The sequence below is a fragment of the Azolla caroliniana genome, unplaced genomic scaffold, assembly GCF_043228905.1.
Source record: "Azolla caroliniana isolate FFs.n. ecotype wild unplaced genomic scaffold, voAzoCaro1.0.p SCAF_12, whole genome shotgun sequence".
In the NCBI taxonomy this organism is placed as follows: Eukaryota; Viridiplantae; Streptophyta; class Polypodiopsida; order Salviniales; family Salviniaceae; genus Azolla; species Azolla caroliniana.
Genome location: NW_028230447.1, coordinates 19,959,829 through 19,985,578, shown reverse-complemented (window position 1 = coordinate 19,985,578; position 25,750 = coordinate 19,959,829). Strand labels below are relative to the sequence as shown.

Sequence of the window (25,750 nt, the reverse complement as noted above, 5' to 3'; positions counted from 1 at the left end):
GATCCTGATCCGATCAGGATCTACAATCCACATATGTACTCATTTAACAAAGAATATGGTTTTGTAGTTAGGTGCAACATGTGTTGTATAATGTATGAAGCGTGAGCCTCCACATTTTTCTCATGTCATGATACATTATAATTGCAAAAAAACCTCACTTACAGAGGAATCTAATGATGCATCATGAAGTAAGTGTGTTGCATCCCATCTACCAAACCATTTTCCCCATATCTTGCATCCAACCAAAACACAAAATTTTTCTTTTATGTGTCTTTCAGATCTTTTTAACTACATCCCATGTGATTCTAGGAAGTCTATGTGAGGGACTTTTTTGAACCTTAGCGTATATTCGACAACCCTTTTCATGGACATGATCTCAATTGGAAGTGATCTCATCTCAAGTAGGAGGGTTTATGACGTTGTTTCTTAACTTGCAAAAACTTTGGAAGAAGATGTTTTTGGACATTTTCAAACTCTTTCTAGGTAAATTTAGGGATGCTACTACCCCAATTGTCCAACCCATAGAGAAGCACTAGTGTCACCAAAGTATTGAAAAAGTATTTCTTGAGGACTCAACACTTAATTTCTCCATGATTGCATGTGTTCTCAAAAGCATAATATGTTCTCTTTCTTGCCTCTAAGCAGCGGTGTTAAGAGTCTATTACTAATCAATAGACCAAAATAAAGTAAAAGAAGGAAAATAGAATGGATAGAAGAACCCGTTCCACCCGACCGCCCCTGAGCTATGATCTAGACATAACCAACCTACCACCGACGGTCCCATACCACCGGATATTAGGATGACCAATACCTTGGAAGAGATAAACAGGATCATCGAGATGAAAGCCTAGCCCGCACCACCGGTGTCTAAGACAACAGCCTTCTGACGTAATGTGATTATGAGGGTAGCTAAGCCTCATATTTATACCTTTTCCTAGGCCCCTTGAATAGATGTGCCTTTCTAAAAGGCTCTCCATTCATTAGTTGTCCAAATCATGATAATACATGCACCTATAATTCCTTCTATCCAATCATTAGTCCCCTTTTTAACATTAGTGAACATACCCTTCACTAATGTAAACATTGGTGACCTACCCTCACCAACGTTATGTGTACATAACAAGCGGGTAGCACATTCATTCCATGTATGATTTCAAGGAACTTCAAGGCCAGGATATTTGAAGCTTTCCACACATTCAAGTGGCGCACTATTTTACATCATGTGTGGTTTATATTTTTCCTGGCTCTTCACAAACATAATCTTTGTTTTAGAGCTATTGACACTTAATTTAGTATGCGTGCAAAAAAATTCTAATGCCTTGACCGTCATAAGCTTTTGTGCATCTCCTAAAGTATTTGTAAAAAGTACTACATAATCCACATATAACAAAAACATATTGTTTGCATTCCCAATGGTAAAAAACCATGATGATTTGTAAAAAATATTTATAGTTCAATCATAAGGCATGCCATGTTGCATTGCATGATTAAACATATCACTTATCCATGTATGTGCTTCCTTTCCCGTTCATTTGAGCATTTCACCCTGTATACATTGAAGATCGCTTGCCAACTGAGAGAGATATGTGAAATAGAACCATAACACATCATTTTTCCGACAAGATATAGCTCATATAAATTCTTACAATGTATAGACAAGTCCAAAAGAATTAAGGCACCATAACCCTCAACATGTTTCCCCTTTAGATTTCCCCAAAATTCAGCACATGCAAGTGCTTTTTCTTGTGTTTGGAGAAATTGTTGAGCAACTTCCCATATTCTTCTCTTTCTTTGAATAAGCCTTTTGTACTCATGCAAATGCTTTTGATCAATTTCTTTATCATTGACTACATCCAAAATCATAAGGCACCCTCAAGCTTCATGGCTTTCTTTATCGAACTATTTTTTCTTTGAACTAAATTTCTTGATGCATTTCCAATATGTGTGCTTCATTGAAAAGCATTTGTTTGTACTTGGGAGCATGAGAGATCGAAGGTTCCTCCTTGGTTAGACGAGGGGTGATGTACTTTGATTAAGAGGAGACTAGAATATGTTAACCACAATTTTGTTAATGATGTCAAGCCTTTATCTTACACCACCCCGATAATTGTTGGAAGTACTTCTCAAATGGGAAGTTTGGACCCCCGTCAGTTGTAAAGTATCCTTAACCTCTTAACTAAACATGAGTATTACAATCAAGTCACCACCATACAAAGATATGAACAGTTAGCAACCCCACTCATGAGCAAACCATTGACATCTATAGACTAGCAAACGTAAGGCCTCATGGTCCACTCTTGCAAAGAAGCCACCCAAGGGTGCGGAAGAAGAAAACAAGGGTTATCTTACTATCTATAGTCCCATCTAAAGTAGTTGCCAAGGTCATTCTGCCCAAAGACTCTTGTAAAGTGCAAACAACAATGTATACCAGCTTGGTTGCCACTAAATGCAACCATGCGCAAAAGAATTTGCACCACAAAAATATTTCTTCAAAGCATGTACGCTCCCAAAATGATTTGTTGAATACCACAATCTTCAAACACCAAAGTAAACATATACGTAAGACAAACTAGTTATGTTGAAAATAAGCCAATTGCATGGTCAAGGAATTTTACATATAGTGCTTGTTCTCCAATATTTCTAGTAAATTACTCATCTCATATAATATTTATATAATAGCCCAACTCACAAAATATTTATATAAAGATTGCATATGTACAAGAACACATTATGCAAGGATTCATACATTTAGACTTCTACGAACAACCAAACAAAGATGTTCTATATGCAAAATGGGCTTAAAAAATATTCTTTCATATCAATCCATGCTCTAGTCTATGACGTCATAATCAATTGAATTGAGCATGCCATAACCATGCATAAACATGTGTTTCGCTGAGCTTGATAAGTTCAACTAAGAATTCTATAGACAGCTTTACTAAGTTCAATAATGAATTTATCTAGATTGTCTAGGTAATCAATGATTTGACAATAGGGCACCAACAGGAATATAATTCAACATGTTGAGTTTTAGAATGGGAATTCATATTGGGTTTATCCACTATCCAAACTTTTACCATAACAAACCCTAACAATAACCATCAAGACAATAGAGCACCATGCATTTTACACATGATACCCAAATTCCTTTGGCCTATGCATAGTCATTGACGACTGAGAATTACCGACACCCAAACAACTTCGTTTAGGAAATTACAAACAAGAAGAGGAAAAGAGAAGACATGTAACTAGTGCAATCTTATCAGCATGTTTTATTATAGAAATGTTTGGATATGGCTTTATTTAGTACATGAAATGAAGTCACATGGCTGAAGTACAAGAATCCTCGGCCCTCAAAGGCGAATAGAAACCAGGGGTACATCTACATCATTGCCTTCATCATCTTCACATGCAATAACAATATCAAAGTGGTGGCGAGTTGGCAATATCTCCAGCTTAGCAATTTGCTTAGCAAGGTCTAATACTTTCCTATCCAATCTCTCCCTATGCTTTGGGAACATACTATTATACAACAAGCTCTGACCACACGAGATACTATACGCCGCCAAACCCTTGTCTTGGAACCAACTCAGCAACTCATTAAGAGTCAGGTTCTCGGATATCACCCATCGGTCCCATATGGACCAAGTCCTTTCCTCATGTTTGCTTATCTTTGGGGGTACAGGTTCGGCCATGGAGAAAAGTGGTAATGCTAAGTTTGCAAATGTATTCCGAAACTTCTCTACCTTGTGCCCCAAGAGAACCTTGTAAAGGTCCAAGCATACAAGGCCGGTGGCTAAGGCAGTAGTGGTCGCAATGGCTGGGATGATTCGGCCGGCAATGAATTTGGCTTTCAGCTTATCCACCTCAGGTATGCCATAGTTCCGCGCTCTCATGTTGGCAAGGCCAGCAATAAAGTCCATGTGGAAGTTTGTGTCATCATCCTACATTTCATGGGACTCCGTTATTTTTAAATCAAACTGAATTGAGAACACGGTTTGAATTTTGATTACCTTCTCGAATTGTATCGGAGTCATCCGGAACTCTGGAGGTACACTGCATGCTCCATTATCCAATGCCTGTATAAGTTGCTCTATTACAATGGAATCATCAGATGCAGGTGAGTTAAGGCTTGTAGCTTTTTCATCTGTGACAATCTTCACTCCTTGTCTGGGTTGAAACTGAGGCAACTCCAGCTTATCGGCAACCTCTGCTACCTTCTTGCTATTTGAAGCCCAATTAGGAATGGCAATTCCATATGTCTGAGCCCTTAGAAAAGCCGCAGCGGTTAAAAAAGAGCTACAAGAAGGATCCTCAAAGGTGAACTCGAGAGGTTTCGGGAACCTCTTGGGAGCTGACCAGAAAAGAACACCGGTGCTCGTAATCGTATTCTCTGGAAATGTATAAATCAGCTGCTTCACTCTGTTCGCAAAGTAGTCCTCAAACCTAAAAACATGTATTAGCTTTGAGGTCAGTTTTTCCCTAATGCGACAAGCCTAGGAATGAAGCTGAATCAGTTGCTTGAGATAGTGCAAGTACCTTCTCCTGGCCCAAAATATGCAATCCTCAAATGTATTGCATTTCTCTGTAACCAAGCATTCAACCACTCTCTCCAACAACTCCCTAGCTTGAGCATCTCCTGCTGATCTCATCGCTGCCTTGTACTCCTCTGGCTTTGATAAATATGTATTTACCTCAGCAGGTGTCTTTTCTAATAGACCTTCGAATTCCGATCGTGCCCATGTAAGACAATGATTGATATTATGTGGAAAGGAATGTAGGGTGCACATTGGGGCTTGTTTCTCAGGAGGATCTCTTGAAGCACCATAGTTTTCAGTCAAATGGGGTATTACCATCTGAGTATTACATTTTGCACCTAGCGTACCAGACTCCAAAAGTGGCTTCTGGAAATAAACACATCTTGAATCCACATAAAGCCTCGCATTTACATTGTCCAATGCATTAATAACTACGTCAATACTCTCCCAAAATCTGTCATCAAAGACATTCTCAGTTTCTGGGCTAACCCTATTCTGTAGGGCCTCAATTCTGAGGTTGGGATTAATAGCCAATGCTGCAGTTGCCGCGACTGTGGATTTGGCTTGTCCAATATTCCAATCACGAAACAAGAACTGTCTACTTAGGTTGCTTTTTTCAATAATATCATCATCTGTGACAATCAACTTCCCCTTGCTACCACAACCAACCCCCATTAAAGCTAAGTTCTTTAAAAACTCACAGCCAAGTGCACCAGCACCAACCACAAACACTTTTGCATCGTGCAACCTCTTCTGCATCTCTTGCCCAAAAATAGAAACTTGTGCATCATATCTATTGTTTGAGACCACAATGTCTTGTTCAGATAATGGCTCAATTGGAAGAGACTCCAGTGAGTCAAAGTAGAAGAACTGCAAGAAAGTGATGTCAGCAAATAATCTTTGTGACCAATATCAGATTTTTCTCATGAAAATCCAGACAGTTACTAATGAGCATTCATCAGTAGAGCGTATTTTGTCATTCCCAGATTTTCGGCAAGCTTATTTTCCTGAATTGAAAATAATTCCTGTTTTACCATTTGTGTGTGAAAGACCCCAGAAATGGTATAAAACGTTAACACGTTTTGGCAAATATCATACATAGTAAAACACACTTTTTTAACCATTTCTGGACCTGTTTTGAAAAAACCCTCACCAAACAAGCCCAACTGAAATGAGAAACAAGTTTGATAATCTCACCTGGAACAGTGGATGGAACTTTCCAGAACATGCCTTAATGACTTCTTGTCCAACTATGCCTCCAAACATGGCTGCCATGGGATTCAGAACTGATTGCGAACCACTGGCAAACAGCTTGAGAACCTCTTCATCAATCATTTCCAACCTTAAATCCCCATTGCATTCATTAAGATTTTTCACCAAATGGATAAATTTTGAAGCCTGATCACTGTTCCCTGCTCCTGGCAAATATCCATATTCATCACGGAATTTATCAAGAGCTTGGAAAGCTAGGTGCAACAATGGGGGTCGATCAAACTTGGAAAAATCACTCAACAAGAATTCACCGGGATTCTGCAATGCTTCTTGTAATGACTTGAAATTAAGCAACTTTGGTTGCTTGACTTGAGTAACTATTCCTCCCTTCTCATATGTTCCAAATCTGGTGGTATCTTCTTCAAGGAAAAAAGAGTACCGGCTGCAATTTTTAACTGTTCTTGGTCTTCCATCATTCAACTCATCCATTCCATGTATCTCCGAGAACACAACCAAGTCACCATCTTGGAATTCCAGGCGCTCATCATCAACGCACGATACCAAAGTTGGATTACCATTGCTAATAGATGCAATAATGCCTGTATGAGGTTCTTCACCATCAACATCAAAGACAGTGAACGCTGGCCCAAAGTCACAAAATACACTCCCAAAAAGCCCATGCACATCAGCCTTAATGAAAGCAATTGGTGGGGACTTTTGGCGGCAGAAATCATCATAAGCAATTGCCTCAGTCAGAGAGATGTCAGTAAAGACAACAACCTGCAATTAATTTTCTGTTCTTAGAGGAGCTTTATGTTTGTCACAAATGTTTCCTTAACAAAAGAGGTGGGTTTAAATCGCAGGAAATGCCTCCCCTACTTCTGGAAACAGTGTTCCTGCGTTTCCATCATAGGTGAGCATTTCAGGACCTCTGAAACGGCCCCAAAATGAGAGAAATAAATGACGTAACTACGTTTAATTAAAAAAACTAGTTTAAAAAGTGACCAGTTGTAATAATTAAACAATTTACAAAACGAGAAACCTTTTTCTTACACTGCAAAACAGTCATTATATTTATCTATAGATTAAATTAGCAATCAAGAATAACAATCACCTTAGTAGCAAATTACAATATACAACTGGCTATGATTGGGAAGCATTTGCTTTGTTAGTTGATTTGGGCGTGTAATCTTTATCGTCTTAACTTTATGAATGTAGATTATGTTATTCCTTTATTTTAGTGAGTTACTAAATCTGTGTATTTTTAGTTATTAAATTTACCTGTTTTTTAACCTAAAATGGAATCCTATCCCACTGTTTAGTAATTTGGGGCAACATTTCCCACAATTATTTTGTAAAGTCATTTCCATTTTCGGTACATTCCATACAACTAAGATGTGGGTTCAAGAAATTTACAGTATGTGCACACCACACTAAATTAACTGAATAGTATATGTGTTGATATTACAGTATAGCCAGTAAACATAAGTAAGAAAACTACAGTATGAACAGTCCCAAGTGCAATTAAATTTTCCATTCTTAGAGGAAATTCTACTATTGTCACAAACTTTCATGTTATCATATCCTCAATCAATTGAATTGTACATAGACAGAAAATTATAGTTGAAACAGTACGGAAATAACTACCTGAAAATCAGATATCAAGGCTTCTGTTATTTCAGACGTGTCTGCTGTAACAAGAACAGTTGTATTCAACTCTTGCAACTTATTAGCACATACAAGTGCTCTGTTCTTCCCTATATCAGACTCTGAAAAATAGAAGTTTGCCCCAAGATCCCATGTCTCAACAGACTTTTTGTCATGCAACACCACAGACTTGACACCAGCAAGTATCACATTTTTTGCTGCATCCAAATTGATTTCACGAAGTTAGAATTATGAAACAATATCAACAAGAATTAGCATTTCCTTTAACAGTATTCAAGAGAGAGAAATGCCCCTAGATCCTTACAAATTATAGAGAAAATAAGCAAGATTGGACCAAATTAAAGTGAACTTAAAAATGGTGTTGTAAAAACCCAAATGCCTACACATGTAACAGTTTGCAAGTAGTTCTAAAACTCTATATGCAGCTTTCCGTGAGGGATTTGAGTAATTGGTTTCACCACTTTGATAGGTGAAGCAAATCCTTTCAGAAGATCATACCCTCTATGATAGAATTCTGGTTGCCTTTGCAGCATGCCATAGGTCAGATGTCAAATAATGATGGCATTACAAAGAACGAAAATAGTTCTGTGAAAGGTGTGCGTTTTAACAATCATCAATACTCAAACCCTGCGCATTTGGGTCTCAATTCCACCTAAAGTGCACATAGTTCCTATGATTCAACTGACAAAAGAGATTGAGATTTAGGCCAAGCGGCACATAGATTCTTCATTGATTATGAATTTATATGCAAGTTCTATTGTAAAATATATATATGGAATGCAGCACCCAAAGTCAGAACATGATGTACGAGTAAGTGTGGTCAATGTCTCATCATTCATGAGACTTATATGGATAGTTTCTCCACTGTACACAATTCATGGAATTCAATGTGATTCAGTTGACCAACCATATTGTGATATTAAGAGGTTTTCCCTAAAAAAAAGAAAATCAACCTACAATCCAATACAATGAACTTCAAACTTGAAAGCTAACATAAAAAGCATGATCATATTTATGTTTGTTACACTAGATACTGGTGTGATGGGACAAAGTCACCAAATGTGCAGGGCCTTCAGGGATTTTGCCTGTTTGTTTCATGATTATCTGTCCATTCTCATTACATTTTTTAATATTAAGTTGGTTATGGTATTCTTTTTATTCACCTGTCACCTTCAATGTTCCCATCGGGCAGTAAAAACCTTACATGAAATATCAGAATTTTAGAAACAATGAAAATACTAACACTGGCACTAATTAAGCTTTAGATGGACTCAATTTACAGCATTGCTACAGCACTAATACTCACTGGAAATTTCATTAATCTTTCTTGATTAAAATACTCTAGATCCTGTTGGCAACACATAGGGACAAAGGGTGCATCATATGTTATCCTGTGTACCACCTGCTAGGCAATCATATCTTTGTGCACTAGTATACTAGAATGCTCCAGATTCAATCCAAGTGTCCAGATCTAGATCAATACCAGCAAAAAAAAACCTGCTAGGGCTGTTTCTAAAAAATCTTCTAATTTCAGAGTAGTGAATCAAATTCAAAAATTACACCCAATCAGATGTACCTTGTGTATTTCTTTACTCTAACATGATCTCTGGCGCTAGAGACCCTAGGTAGTTAAAATCATAATTTCCTACAACTTTATGTATGAAAGGAAACTTGGTCGAGTAGCAAGCAAAACTTTGCGCATCATAGGAACTATGTGCCATGCATCGTTGTGCGTTAGGCCAGCCACAACGAGCGTTACATTGCAAGCACATTCTTACCTATTTGAACACTTCACAATTGCACTATTTTTTAGGCCTGACATTTTCTACCAAGACTGGTTTGTGCCGCATGCCCTTCTTCCCTAGTGGAGCACACAACTTTGGAGTGCTAGTGGATGATGGATGCTTACCTATTTCAACACCTAGACCATGAAGCCCCGAGATCAGCACATTTGCAGCAAAGAGCCGTCTCATGGTCTCTCTTCCATAGACAGCCAATTGACGACTGTGAAGATCCTCATCAATATCAATTCCAGACGTGATATCAGAGGGCATGGACTCCTCGATCGCTGTGGCATTGTCCTCGGGCAGCGGTTTCTTCAACATGCTTCCTGAATCTCCTCTGGCACCTCTCTTCTCAGGAAGCATATAATGGAAAGAACTGCAAAGCCTCCAAATAAAAAACAACAACTGTTAGCTATCACGTTAATCTTGACCAAGATCAGCCAATCCTTGTAGTCATTGTAATAACAAAAATCATTCAAATGAAACAGAATGTCCCAGAATAATTAAATTGACAGCAATATTTATATACAAAAATGGAAGCATAATCAATTGAGTAATTAATATAAAATAATAGTGGGCAATACTCTTCATCAGGAAAAAACACCTAATATGTTTTAGTGGAAACAGGTCATCAGATCTAGAAATGGCAGAAACAGTATAAACTAAACAAACCCAGGAACTGCCAGGATGATGAGACCTGCACATTCATCTTGCCCATAACCCAGAATGTCAAACAGCAGAAATCATTCAAAACCCTAGAAATGCAGAAGATTTGTTTGGACTGAACAGCAAATTCTAGAAGTTTAAAGTTAATGAAATAGGTAATAATATTAAAGTTCTTGGCCATCATAGAAAATAAAAATGCAAGAAATTCAGAAAATGCATTCAAAAACAAAACTCAGAAATAGCGAATGCATAACAATATCATTGACCTTGGCCACAAATCATCGTACAAAGAAACTGCAGAAAGGCTTAAATAACCCTAAATTTTCAGCAGAATTATTTGAAACTAAATGGGAAACCCTACAATTGCGGAGGTGGCAGGAACAATTAATCTTGATGTTACATCGCCACAACCAGAAGAAGTCTTTCGGAAAAACTAGAATTTCAGATATGATGAAATCCATAAAAAAACGAACATTGAATCTATAACAATATCGTTGACAACAGCCAAGGATAATCAAATGGCATATAACATGTAAAACCCCTGGAATTCCAATGATAGAATAACTCAAATAAAACAACAAACAATAAAATCTCAGTGATATTGAAGCTTTAGAAAGAAACCACGGAATTGCAGATATAATTGAAAAGTTAACAATCACCAGATCTAAGAGCGGAATCAATTGTTCCAAAACCTGAAATTTCTCAGACGAATCGTCCGAAAAAAAAGAAAAAACGAAATCGTAACTAAACAATCTGGCCTTTGGTGTGTGTGTGTGTGTGTGTATATATAGATAGATAGATAGATAGATAGATAAGAGAGAGAGAGAGAGAGAAACAGACACGAATCAAACAAAAAACCCTCCAAATTTCATTCACGGAAAACAATCACCCAATTGAATCAAGAAAAGAATTGATATAAAATAAAAACAAATAAATAAAACTTCATCAAGAGTGGATTTGAGCAAGAGAGCATAGAAAGGTGCAGAGTGAAGGTAGAAGAAGAAGAAGAACGTGAGGGAGAGAGAGCATACCTATTAGCGAAACGATCAGCGAGCGACCTTCTTCTTCTTCTTCTTCTTCTTCTTCTTCAGATCAATCAATCAATCACTGCTGCAGATCCTCTGCTGCTGCTAGAAGATCTGAATACATTATTTACCTTTCGATACGTATATTTATACGTACGTGTTTATACATGTATTTTAATGTGTAATAATACAAATATAAATAGAAGTATAATAAATGTATTCGTATATTTATACGTGTTCTAACTTCGTACATGTATTTAATATGTGATAATAAACGTGCATATAAATCATGTATTCGTATATCTAAATACGTATGTATGTGTTTTATACGTGTTCTTACATATCTTTAATCTGTCATAATAAATATAAATAAGGTATTCGTATATTTATTTATACGTGTTGTAACATGTACATATTTAATCTTGTTATAATAAATATAAATATAAATAATTGTATTCGTGTATTTACGTGGACCCTTTTTGTTTTATAAACACTAGTAGTTTTTACCTATTTTTATTTACGCGTACACTTTAAAGCCCAAAATTGAGATATAAAAATAGAATATATATATATATAATTTATTATGCATATTGTGTAAAATTCCTACGTATTTTTATAGAAATTATGGGATTGACAACAATTCGGTTTTGGATTAAGCAGTTTGGCCTAGTCCAAACGAAACAGGTTAAGCCTTAACCGGTTTAGGAGTTTTCAAACTTGAACTGAATGAGCTCCTAAATCGGTTTACCCATAAATCAGTTTAGGAACCGGTTTATCCAAACCGATTAAGCCTTAAAAGGGCGTGTGTGTTCTACTTGAGTGGGACCACATGGGGTCTCGAACCAAGGAGGACGTTAAGGTTAGGAGGACTCAAAAACATGGGGTCGAAAAGATCTAGGAGTAAAAAAGGATTAGTTGATATCAAAGAAACGTGTCGAAGGGAGGAGTATGTTGAAGAAATCCCTATAGTCAAAGAAATCACATATGTCAAAGACTCACTCTTGTCGAAGAAAGGAGTAACTCGAAGGTGATGCACAAAGAGGAGCAAACGCTTGTGAAACACGAAATCGCGGGGGTTCGCGGATGCAAACTAAATCATCTTGGGCGCTTAAACAAGAGAGATTAATCACGTGAATAATGCAACGAGTATGAGTTTAAGACATAATGACCACTTTGAAGGCCGAAGAATACACAATTACAAAGAAAAACCCTTTTATAAATTAGGGTTAATAAGTAACAAAGGCGAAGGGGTTACAATGGTGGCAACCTCAAGAAATAGAAGTGAGAGGAGCAAAGCTTTAGGTGTAGGTGAGTCAAGCGGGCCATGAAGACCACGAGTACCTCTCATGTCACTCTATCCTCCCAACAAACAATTGGTGTGTTTGCTTGTTGCCTCCTCATTGCTTCCACTCGAGATTTGAAAACTTATATAAAGAAGAGTCGAAGAAGAAAAGAAAACGAAAGAAGACTCCCCCAATTGACAAAATCGAAGTAGACAAAGATGAACATTCCCAAGCTCCCATTAACACTGAAGAAGACCACCCCAAAAATGAAGAATGAAGGACCCATGCGCCTCATTGCATTAAATGCAAATGTCCCTTTTCCCATAATAGTCGGCAATGGTTCAGTTCGGTTTTAACAATTAGAAACCATAGTTTAAATGGTTTAATGGTTTCAAAAAAAATTTAAAACAATATTTTCATTTTTAAGCCTAATGTCTCACATTTTAAAAAAATCTTTAAATTGTAGAAAAATTTAAATTTAAAATAATAAAAAATTTTAAAATTCAACCTAAGTTGAAAACTGAAATTGAACCACGAAATCGCGGTTTTAACGATTTAATGGTTTAGATTATTTTTTAACAGTTCGATTTACACAATTTCATGGTTTGGTTCAAGTTTCAAAAATTTTAAATGGTTCGATTTTGACACTCTCAAACCAAACCGAACTGTTGTCGATTATTATTTCCTCATATAAAAGTTAAATTAATTAAATCAATAAAAATCCATTAATTTAATAAACTACATATTAAGGTAAAAAAAAGTAAACCAAAAACCTGTAAACCTAAGTTTTAGAACCAAACCGAACTGTTTATAAAAAATCCAAACCAAACCATTAAAAAATTTTGGGAACCAATAAACTGTTAAACCATGGCTTAAGGGTTCGGTTCGGTTCGAACCGAAACTGTGTCCATTGCTAGCCACATCCTCGAAAAAGGGATGCTTAAAGCCTAAACCCTGAAGACCGCCATGGCGTATTAAGCTTAAATCAAACTAATTAAACATCCAAAAAAACAAAAATATGTACATTAAATTAAATAAGCATTTAAGTTAAATTTATTAAATCAATAAAAGAAACTTTAATTGAACTATTAAGGTAAAAAAAAAGAAAGGTTAACCAAAAACCAATAAACCCAAGTTTTAGAACAAAACCGAACCGTTTATCGAAAATCCAAACCAGACCATTAATTTTTTTTTCGGAGCCAATAAACTATTAAACCATGGCTTAACGGTTCGGTTCTAACCGAAACCGTGTCTATTGCTAGCCACATCCTGGAAAAAGGGCTGCCTAAAGCCTAAAGCCTAAACCCTGAAGGCCGCCATGGCGGGGGCTCCGCCACCATTGCAGAGAGAGAGAGCTTCTGAAAGGAGAGAAGAAGCTCAGAGACAGAGAGAATCAGAGGAAAGAGAAGAAGCTCAGAGAGACAGAGAGAATCAGAGGAAACAGGTTCCCTTGCTTGGGCCATGGAGGAGGTGAACGCAGTGTGGCCTTTCCCTGTCGCCCTTCGCTCCAAGCTCGCCGAAGCTGGATACCGCTCCATCGCCTCCCTGCTCTCCACTGCCCCTTCTGCACTTGCTCGAGGTAAGTCAAAATACGGAAAAATGAAGTTCGTCGTCGCTCGCGTCTCTTATTTCCTGCATTTCCCCGTTTTAGGTCTCTCTTTCCACTTGTGTTGTTTTTCTAGGGTTTCTTTGAAACATCTCGGTTCACGATTTCTTCCGATCACGTGTTTTTAGGTTTTCGTTTTTCCTGTTGAACTGTGTGTTTTACGGATTTTTTTCTTCTTAAATACACTGTTCATGAGTTCCATTTTCCATCTTTGTGTCTCGGATTTCATCGCGTTTTTTCAAAGCTTAGGCCATTGGCTTTATTCTGCATCTCTTCTTCTTTCTAGCATTTCCTGCAGAATGTGTTTGTCACCGAGTGTTCTGTGTTTTTCTTTCTGAACCCTGTTTTACTTTATTTTCAGCATATTTGTTCAAAGCTTAGGTTTTCACCGTTTTTGTAGGCACCTACCCCTACGTGTTTAGGATCTCACCGTTTTCTTAGGTTTTTACTAATATTTACGTACTGCACGCCAAGTGTTTTCATTGTGCATAGTTTTCTTTTGTAGGTTAAGGTTCTCACCAAGCTTCTAGGGATCTACTCTGTGTTTAGGTTTTCATTTCCTTTTGTTTTTCTGACGGCTTTCACTTTTCTTGTCTAGATATTCAAGTATCTCAGGAAGAAGCTCTGCACATCATCAAGTCCTTACGGGGCATTGGCGCATCCCCGCAGAATCAAAGCTTACTTCGTGGTGAGATCACAACTTACTCCCTGGATTGTTGATAAAAATCTGTTTCTTTTTTGGATAGCCTAAATGGGTTTAATAGGATACCTGTTATAATGCATGGAATATTTATGATAACTTTGATATGTTATTGTCTATTATGGCTGAAAGCCTAAACAAATCTGATCAGATTATAGATATTAGTCATGCTGCACAAATGACTAAGTGACTTTTACCATATATAGTCTTATAGGTTATAATGCAGAAAAGTCTTAAGTAACTTTGAGGTGCATGAATGCTTTGGTGTCATCAATCTTGTATAGCCTTATAGGCTATAATACATGAAAGCCTAAGTGAATTTGAGGTGCAAGAATGCGTTAGGAACTTCAATCATTTATAGTCTTACAGGCTATAATGCATGAAAGCATTATTGAATTTGATCTAATATCAGCTATAATGCATGAAAACATATGTGACTCTGATCACGTACTGGTTGCAATGCATGTAATCCATGGTGATTTTGATAAGATATTGGCTATAGTATCTAAAATGGAGTCACTTTAATCAGGTATTGGCAATAATGTGCGAAAACCCAAGTGACTTTGGCCGGGTTTTGGCTATGATGCACAAAAGCCTATGTAATTTTGATCAGCTTTTGGTTATAATGCACGAAATCCCAAGTAATTTCGAACAGGTGTCAGCTACAATGCTTGAAAATCTAAGGGACTTTGCTCAGCTGTAATGCACAAAAACATAAGTGATTTTTGTCAGATATCGGCGATACTCCTCAAAAGTCTTAGTTTCTTAGATTGGATATCAGACATAATGAATGGAAACCCGTGTTACTTTGATTTGATATCAAATATAATAGATTAAAGTTTCTCAGGTGGGAAAACAGCATGGGACTTGCTTTGCTATGAGAAGGCACGAAAACGCATAACCACATCCTGTGCAGAACTTGACTCATTGTTAGGAGGAGGGATATGTCTCAAAGAAGTCACCGAAATTTGTAAGTTTATCATTGAAGAAATCTTTTAATATTGATAAGCTTGATGAGGAAATTCAATTTCTTCCCTAGAACATGCCCTTAATTAAAAAGGGTGACCTTTCGGAACAGGTGGTGCACCAGGCATTGGTAAGACTCAGTTCGGGTAAGAATGCTGCAAACCTCTTTTATTCTTGCATTGTCTTTTATGAGGCAATACTTGTGCTTTAAATTCTTGGATTGTGAGATAATTAAACATCTTAAATCCATGTTTCGAAGACAAATGTTTGTCAAAAACTATTGTAATGATATCCAAATCTAGAATAGAGTAAGAAGGAAGCTAATATATTTTCTTTAGCATTCCCGTTGCTTGGGCAAGGATATTGTTTTCAACCCTTGTGTAGCAAAAAATTGAATTCATAAAGCCATGCTTTTACGAAAATTAAATTAATTATTAATGACTAATGCACTGATCTCGAAGGAAGTAATGTTTGTCCATGGTGAATGCAATATTAGAAATATTTCTTTAGACTTAAACCCATGACCTTAAGGTGATAAATTGTGAGCTTTACCTTGTTTTTGGATTAGTGAAACGAATAAACATGAAAACATGGTAATAAAATCTTTTCCAGAATGCAATTAGCAATTAATGTGCAGATTTCCAAAGATGGAGATGGTGTTGGTGGAAGTGCTGTATACATAGGTGGTGCATCTTCTACTTGCTCTTCAATTATTCATGGTTGTAACTTGAGTGTGAATGTTATTATTTATTTGCTAACAGATACTGAAGGCAGCTTTATGGTTGAGCGTGCTTCACAGATAGCTGAAGCATATGTCGCACAACATCATTTTCATCGTACAGGATACTCTAAGCTAGTGGAGGAATCATGCAATGTGGATAAGATTCTTTCTAATATTTACTACTTCCGCATTTGTGATTCTACTGAACAGGTTATTTTGTTTTCATTGCAAAATTTAGTCTAAACAAGTGTATGAATCTTGCAACAATGTTGATAAGATCTTTTACTATTTCCTTATTTGTGGTTCTATTGGGCAGATTGCAGTTGTGAATCAACTAGAGAATTTTCTCTTAGAGCATAAAGAGGTGCCCTTCTTAGTTCTCTACTCAAATGGTTGGTAAGTCTGGTAGTACAGATTAGCTTATTGGAGAATGAAGATGCTTGTTTTGTTAGGGAACTCTAGGATGAATTATGGGGTCTATCCACTCAAGTGGAGCCCACAACTTTGTAATCCTATAGTGCAATCTCTAGAGATTGTCAACACCTATACTTAGACTATAGTGAATTTGTCTTGGAACTTAAGGTTCCCGTGGTTTTTCTCGTTTTGGGTTTTCCACGTTAATATCGGGTGTACTTTGTTTTTATTTTCGTTGCGTCTGATCTATATATTGACTTGGAAATCTGAGCTAATCCTGACTCAGTTTAGTATTCTTAACAAGTGGTATTAGAGTCGAGGTTCATACCTTCTGCAAAATTTGGAATATTGATGAACCACTAGGTGGGATAATGAAGCTTATCAAATCCAACTACTCTATATGGAAGTCCAAAATGAGGGTCATGCTAGTATGCAAGGACTTGTGGTTGCCCATATAATATGGTATGAACAAACCTGAGAAAATAGATGCATCAACTTGGGATGTCATGCATTTAAAACATCTATAGACACAATGTTTTTTGGACATGAGTCTATATAACAACTTTGGTGATGAAACCAAAGCAAATGTATTATGGAAGAAAATAGAGAGATATGAAACCAAGAATGCCTTGAATAGATAGAGTGCTTGTGTTTAGAAAGATGGTAAGACTAAGATATCAAGATAGCTCTAGTATGGCAGAGCATTTGAATGCATTTTAAGGGCTAATAAATCAAACTATTTCCTTTAAAATACCTCTAGCAAATGAGGTATTGCCTTTATTATTGTTAGGCTCTCTCCTAGATAGTTGGGGAACACTTGTGGTGACTCTTGGGAGTTCAACACAAAAGGAAGAGCTAGCATTGGACACGCTTAAGTTGAGCCTTCTTAATAAAGAAGCATAAGAAAAGGAGCGCGAGCCCAACTATGAGCATAAGGCCATACTCAAATAGAGGAAGAAGCCATACTCAAGGCCCACAATATAATAGAAATAACTCTAAGGGGAGGTCTAAATCTAGAAATAGGAAAGACTCTAAGAAAGATTTTACATGTCATTATTGTGGTGGCCCGAATCACTATGAGAGAGATTGTTGGAAGAAAAAGAGAGACCAAAAGAAAGAAACCACTAACAACAAGAAAAATGATCCTATAATGGCCACATGTAATGGTGATATTATCATTGCATGTGATGATGCTTGTGTCTGTTTAGTATGCCAACATACCGACTAGATTATGGATTCGGGAGCTTCGTATCACATTACCCCATTTTGGGAGATGTTTATGTCATATGTCGGTGGTGACTTTGGTAGAGTCAAAATGGCCAACCATGGTGTGATAGAGGTTGTTGGCATAAGAAATGTAATTCTAACAATGGACACGGGTTGCAAACTCATGTTGAAGGATGTTAGGCATGTACTCAACATTCGGTTGGATATTATTTCTGCTGGTAAGCTTGATGATGAGGGTTATACAAATTCCTTTGGTGAAGAAAAATGGAAGCTCACCAAAGGATCTCTAGTTATGGCAAGATGTCTAAAACAAAATTCTCTATATCTAATGCATGCTATGGTGTTTGGTGGAAAGGTGAATGTAGCCGACAAGGATGTCTCCATTGAGCTATGGCACAAGAGACTTGGGCACATGAGTCAAAAAGGACTTGAGGTGTTAGCAAGGAAGAACATCCTACCAGAGATCAAAGGTATGCATTCAGAAACTTGTGTTGATTGTTTGGCGAGAGACAACACATAGTTGCCTTTTGGCGTTTGCCCCCAAAAAGAAAATCTCAGTCATTGGAATTGCACACAAATTTGTGTTATATGAAGGATAGAACCCTTGGGAGAGCATTGTACTTTGCCACATTTATTGATGACTTCTCAAGAAAGTTGTGTTGCTTTGCATTAAAGACTAAAGATCAAGTGTTCAAGATCTTTAAGAACTTCCATGTAAGTGTGGAAAGAGGAATTGGGAGAAAGCTAAAATTTATTTGTGCCGATAACGATGGTGAATATCAGGGACACTTTGTGCAACGTGAGCATGGTATCAGGCTTGAGAGGAGTGTTTCCAAAACACTTTCAATACAATGCTGTGGCTGAGAGGAGGAATAGGACAATTCACTCAAAACTGCCTAAATCCTTTTGGGGTAAAGCAATGAGGATTGCAGTCAATTTAACAATCGGTACGAACCGAACCGTGAAACCGCGGTTTCAACAGTTTGGTTTGGTTTAGGTTTAGGTTTTTTTAAACGGTTCAGTTCGGTTTCAGTTTGGTTTCAACAATCAAAAACCGTGGTTTAAATGGTTTTAATTTTTAATTTTTTTAAAAACAAATTTAAAAATTTTAAAAAAAATCTAAAAATTTGTTTTTAAACAATCTTTTCATTTTTACACCTTATTCTCACATTTTAGGAACAAAAATTCTAAATAATGAAATATTATAAATTTTAAAAAATAAAAAATTTGGCCTATGTTGAAAACCGAAACCAAAACCGAACCACGAAACCGCGGTTTTTACGATTTAATGGTTTAACGGTTTCGCAGTTCGGTTCGGTTTAGTTTAGGTTTCAAAAAATTTTAACGGTTCGGTTTGGATCCTCTCAAACCAAACCGAACCATTGCCGATTGTTAAGTCAATTCACTCAAAATTGCCTAAAACTGCAATCCTCATTGCTTTATCCCAAAAGGATTTTGGCAATTTTGAGTGATTTGACTTAACAATCCTCTCAACCACACCATTGTGCTAAGGTCTTTTTTGAACACTTCTCTAATCTTGATACCATGCTCATGACAATATTGCTCAAATCGACCCCAATATTCACCGCCATTATCAACACAAATATATTTCAGCTTTCTTTCCGTTCCTCTTTCCACACTCACATGAAAACCCCTAAAGATCTCGAATACTTGATCTTTAGTTTTCATTGCAAAGCACCATAACTTTGTCGAGAAATTATCGATGAATGTAGCAAAGTATAATGCTCCCCCAAGCATTTTATCTTTCATATAGCATAGATCCGGATTCACCAATTCCAATGGTTGAGACTTTCTTTTAGGGGGCAATTGTTGAAAAGCGGCCAAACAATCAATGCAAGTTTTTAGATGCATACTTGTTATTGCAGGCAAGATGTTCTTCTTTGCTAGAACCTCGAGTCCTTTTTAACTTATGTGCCCAAGTCTCTTGTGCCATAACTCAATAGAGACATCCTTATTAGCAACATTTTTTGCTTTATTGGACACTATAGCATGCATAAGATAGAGGGAATTCTTTTTGGAACATTTTGCTATGATTACAAAGCCTTCCATCTTCTTTCACCAAAGTAGTTTGCATAACCCTCATCATCAAGCTTACCCGCAGAAATGATATTTACTTGAATATCTGGTACATGTCTAATATCCTTCAATATGAGTTTGTAACTCATATCCGTGGCCAAAATTATATTCCCTATGCCAACAACCTCTATCACACAGTGGTTAGCCATTATGACTCTACCAAATTCACTACCACCATATGATGCAAACATCTCCTAATACAGGGTAATATGATACGAGGTTCCCGAGTCAATGATCCAGTCATCTGCTAGAGGTATGTCTAAAGAGATTGTTTGATTGATCAACCCTTGAAATGCATTCAGGTGCTCAGCCATACTAGAGCCATCTTGGTATCTCAGCCTTACAATATTTTTGAACACAAAAACTCTATTCAAGGCATTCTTGGTTTCAAACATACTCTCTATTTTGTTCCACAATACAATTGATTTAGTTTTATCACCAAAGTTGTTATATATACTCATGTCTATGAAGTATCATATGTATGCAGCTGTTTTTAAATGCCTAATGTCCTAAGTCGATGCGTCTATTTTCTTTGGTTTGTCCGTACCACATTGTATTGGCAACCACAAGTCCTTGTATAACATGTCCCTCATTTTGGACTTCCATATTGAATAGTTCGGTCTGGTCAACTTAATCATCCCACCAAGAGATTCATATTGTTAACGTACGAGATGTACATAGAGTTGAGTGTGAAGAGGGTGAAAGAGTAAAGTGTTTATGTGTATGTGTAAATGTGCACAAGTGTAATTGTGAGTGTGAGTAGATGCCTATGTGAACACATGCACACGTGTGTGCATGTGAACCAGAATTACCTTAGACCACCAACATAACGAATGACAGACACAACCAAAACAGAAATCAGATTACACCAGGTTTTATGTGGAAACCCCAAATCGGGAAAAACTGCGGAACCCTTAGGGTACCAAAACATTTCACTATGTTCAGAGTACAACCTCTCTAGTTTTCACTAGAGGAATATACCTCAAGGCAATAGCCTTGGTAACAATCTTCACCCGATTGAGTGGAAAGAACAACAGAAAGACAGAATAATGCAGAACGTGAAAACCTAATTATAGACAGATAGGAGAGGTGCACTCCAGTCATTGGGTACGAGCTCCTTGGTGGCACAAACATCCTCTTATAAATCTTTATCTCCTCATCTGCAATACGATATCACTCTCACTCACGCTCTCGTGCTCTTTCTTTCTTGTGATCCGAGTCATGCTCTCACTCTCTCTGTTTTCTCTCATAGGCACGTGTTCTTCTTTTGTGTTTGCTCTGACTGACGTTCCCTCCTTATGCAACTTCTACATATATCTGCCTCCTTCTGGCCCTTAGCTGCTTCTTAAACAGTTCTTAGCTGTTAGAGCCGGCACTCAGCCGGCTTTGAGTTATGGGTTCCACTTGAGTGGAAAAACCCCACATGTTTATCTTAATATCACGTGAAAAGAAGCTTAAAATTCTAGCTTGGGACTGTGTACAATAATGAGGATGACGCCAAAACTAACATTGTCAAACAATGCCTGAATTGCTGAGATTTAGCACTGATTAGTGTTAAAAATTGTAATGATGCTCATTACTTAGGTTGATTGTGTATTTGATTCGTGTAAGCACATTATATACCATTACCTAGCTGTACTTCGATGTCAAAGGCTTAAATGTCCTGTTGGATGCAATACCTGACTCATGAATTAACTATTATCTCAAACTTTAGATACCATTCTGCATGAATTTAATGGTTTTTAACTCTAAAGTTGAACTTTGATGAATTGAATATGATTCAGTTGCAAATCTGATTTCAGGTAAGACTTATAGTAATTGACAGCATCACATTTCATTTCCGACATGGTTTTGAGGACATGCCCCTACGAACAAGGATACTTGGTAGCATGGGACAAAAGCTTATGCACTTGGCAGAACAGCATGAAGTGGCGGTAAGTGACATGACAACTTTTCATCATGATGACATCTTGTTCATATATTTGGGGTGTGTTCAACTAGAATCATGTTTGCGGTAGCATGTACAATCTAGCTTCTGCAAGTAAATTGTCCATATACTTGGGGTTTGCATTCAACTATAAGAGTAGATATGAACTCAAAACTTATCATTAGCTTGCACATTAAAGTATATACGAAATCCAACACAAGATTAGTCACTAGAAGTATTGCAAGAGTTTGGGAGTTTTGTTAATATCGGTTGTTACGGGCATGACCATAAATTATCCCGTGGTAAGTTTGTACCGTAGTATTTTATACACATGGATAAAGTGTGAGGGTTGAACAAGAGTGTAAAGAAGGGACGATTATTTTTAATCCTAGGAATTGAGACAACCCATAAGGGCCAAGTGTGAACTTGCTTGGGGGCCTTAGGTCATTTCGTTGTGAACATGGCCATAACTGAGGTTAATATGCTCACTTGTCCCAAGCTTTAATGATCAATGCAAGTTATGCCCAACATGAGTTCATCTAAAGGTATGCTAACATTCCGATCTAAAAATCACAAGACGGTGCTCAACTTGTATGTTGTAGATGGAGTATGCCATGATGTGAATGGGTTCCTTGATTCCATTCGTCCATCTCTAAGAAGTGGAGATCTTGAGAAAGTTCCAACACCATTTTCCATGCAGCTAATGTCACAAGACATTGCAAGGTTAAGTATACATTTTCAAGTCAACTACTTGGATCCCTTTCCTCGCCCCTCTACGTAAAGCTTATGTTTTGGCTACAACACCTAATCTTCGGAATAGATTTGCTCCCCTCATATGGATTTAGGTGTATGGGTGATTAGTGTGAATGACCAAGGGGGCTTGCACCCCTATGTATTTACCCATCTTGTAACTATTTAACCCCCTTTTGGGGAATGAATGAAACAATGAATATGTTCCCTCTTAATCTCTCTCTCTCTCTTTGGCACCAACCCCCACCCGCAATGATTCTCAACATCATCCTAACGCACCCCGCAATGATTATCATCCCATCATCATTAATCTCGCAATGCTAATCATCACACGCATCGTTCATTACCATCTTGATTAACATTATTGTCATCAACCCTAGGCCTAAAACCTATAACACTTATTTTGGCACATCGGGAGAGAGAGAGAGAGAGAGAGAGAGAGAGAGAGAGAGAGAGATTAAGAGAGAACGTATTCATTATTTCATTCATTCCCCATAAGGGGGTTAAATAGTTACAAGAGGGGTACATAGGGGTGCAAGCCCCCTTGGCCATTCACACTAATCACTCACTCACACCTCTTCTTATTTGTCCACATGCACACACCTCTTCTTATGTGCATGTGTTTACATAGGCATCTACTCACACTCACAATTACACTTGTGCACAATTACACATACACATCAACACTTTACTCTTTCACCCTCGTCACACTTAACTCTACGTACATCTCGTACGTTAACACATACATGTTCCAATCTTGCGGAAGGTATGAACCTTCGTTATGATACCACTTGTTCTAGCTATCCTCATCAGACACATCATTCAACTACATCGAGACTCTGATCTTGTTGTGATCAAACTCTTTTAGCTAGCGCGCCAATACCAAGTACGACTTGATGCCACGGTGGTGGTATGGGACGCTAATCAAGGCTTGAATCTATCTCGATCCTTTCGTTGGGGGGTGGTCGGGTGGATCGACACCTTCTTTCTCTCTCTTCTCTTTATAACTATTCTATATTTCCTTATCTTATGCTTACATTAGGACTAAGCGCTAATGTTGGTGGAGTGGATTTCGCAGATAGTAGCCATGAACCAGGTGACTACAAAATTTAGTGGAGGTTCTTCGAAGCTAGTGCCAGCGTTAGGTAATGTTATAAAACAATTTAAGTGAAATGGTGATAATGCTGGGTTCAGATCTGTCCATGACTTTTTCTGTTCTACATAGTATGTCAGTGCATATATATGTATATGATAATGTTAATGAGACGTTTAGTTTTGCACAGGTGAAAGCTGGTCACATGTTTGCACAAATAGAGTGATTTTATACTGGGAAAATAAACAAAGGTACGCATACATATTTAAATCACCATCCCTCCCTTCGGAGACAGCCCCGTTCATGGTAACTCCTGAGGGTATTCGTGGCAATGATTGTAATAAACGGTTAAGAAGCTCATAGATACTCCTTGCAGTGTGTGCCCCAAAATGGAGCTTTATAGATTGCTGGGTTTTTGTAGTATTAGATGCTTAAAAAGCTCACATGGGAACTGAGAATGTAATGAGAAATGATCAAAGACTTGGGTGTGGCTTGGTGAGAGGGTGGTGCTATGAAGTAAAGAATGAACATAATTGAACCCCTGTAATAGTGGCAAAAAGAAAGGTCTTTATGGGCAATAATGAATTATGGTAAATAGGGTTGGAGGTAGGGAGATTTGTAATTAAAAAAAGACTTGTTTGTAACTAAACTTTCTTGAATATATCTATTTAGTTATTTCAGCAAGATGGTTTTTTCTATGATTTCAACCATAGATTGACCCATGCGAGAAATTCGTAATATTCGACATCCTCAATATTCGTAAAATTCAACCCCAAGTATATTACAGAACCATTCGTTTATTTATTTATTATTTAAAAAATAATTTTATATATTATATATAAAAATATTATTAGTCTAAGGTCCCCTTTTTAATGTCAAGAGACTAAAAATAAAACAAATACTTCAAAGTTTTTCATCTATTATAATTTATAAGAATACTATTAGTGTGAGGTCCCCTTTTTAATGTGAGATAAAAATATAAAATTTTGTGAGAACCATTTATTTATTCTATTTATTTTACATATATTTTATTTATTTTTTGTTTTATTAAAAATTAAAACATATACATCTTGATAAATATTATAAAAATATTTTTTTTTGGAAAAAAACAAATATATTTTAAAAATATTATTAGTGTGAGTTCCCCTTTTTAATGTGAAATAAAAATATGAAATTTATGGGAACCTTTTATTTAGTTAATTTATTTACATTTATTTATTTATTTTTCGTTTTATTAAAAAATAAAACAAATACATTTAAGTTTTATATATATTATAAAAATATTATTAGTACGAGGTTCCCTTTTAATAACGGATAAACATATTAATTTTTGTGGGAGAGTAAAGTGGGAAATTAATGAAACTTTTATTTATTATTTATTAAAAATAAAACAAATACTTTTTAAGTTTTAAGTTTTCCATTTATTATATAAAAATATTATTTAGTGTAAGCCTCCTTTTTAATGTCAAGTTAAATATCCCATATTTAATGTGAAAGTCTCTTTGTTAAACAATATGATATATATATTAGAAACTAAAAAGTAGGAACTCTTTTTTTTTCTTTTTTTAACGAATTTTTTTTCATGTATTCTTATGCGTATTCATATGTATTCGTATGGTAACCCCCACGAATGCGAATATGTCAATCTATGATTTCAACAAATATGAATACGTGGTTTTGTATCAATAATGTGCAATATTTGCATGTCAATTTAGAAGACCATAGACATGTTTTTCATTATTTAGATTCTTTCACACAATGATAATAGATGTGATAATAAGTTTTATTTTGCATCAGATAACGTATGCTATGAAAGTTGGCTTGAAACACCAGGAAAGAACATTTTATTTATTGTAATCAAAAGCCACGCATATTGGTATTTCAGAAATTTGAGGAAAAGAACATTAAGATTCTATGCAATATAAATGCTTAAGTTTTTAAACAGGTTATTGAGCTGTTGATGGTATCCCATGAGTTAATGAAGTGTATGCTATTCTATATCTTAAAATTATATTATCTTGTTTATGATCTGTCTAATTTCAACACGTTTGACTTTCAATCTATAATTGGATG

The 25,750-nt window shown here is 36.6% G+C and overlaps 2 protein-coding genes across 2 annotated transcripts; one reads left to right on the top strand and one right to left on the bottom strand.

The window, feature by feature from the left end:
* Window positions 1-3,243: 3,243 nt before the first annotated feature.
* On the bottom strand, window positions 3,244-9,587 carry LOC147857420 (ubiquitin-activating enzyme E1 1-like). The gene is made up of 6 exons (XM_087328714.1): window positions 9,328-9,587; window positions 7,398-7,615; window positions 5,736-6,530; window positions 4,540-5,408; window positions 4,014-4,446; window positions 3,244-3,944 (listed from the first exon to the last, which is right to left on the bottom strand). The coding sequence occupies exons 1-6, from the start codon at window positions 9,563-9,565 to the stop codon at window positions 3,354-3,356; spliced, it is 3,144 nt and encodes a 1,047-aa protein (XP_087184840.1). The 5' UTR covers window positions 9,566-9,587; the 3' UTR covers window positions 3,244-3,353.
* A 4,004-nt stretch (window positions 9,588-13,591) lies between these two features.
* LOC147857419 (DNA repair protein RAD51 homolog 3-like) lies at window positions 13,592-24,359 on the top strand. The gene is made up of 10 exons (XM_087328715.1): window positions 13,592-13,755; window positions 14,381-14,470; window positions 15,330-15,452; window positions 15,561-15,594; window positions 16,061-16,131; window positions 16,210-16,379; window positions 16,486-16,533; window positions 21,710-21,841; window positions 23,663-23,729; window positions 23,868-24,359. The coding sequence occupies exons 1-10, from the start codon at window positions 13,638-13,640 to the stop codon at window positions 24,038-24,040; spliced, it is 1,026 nt and encodes a 341-aa protein (XP_087184841.1). The 5' UTR covers window positions 13,592-13,637; the 3' UTR covers window positions 24,041-24,359.
* Window positions 24,360-25,750: the final 1,391 nt, after the last annotated feature.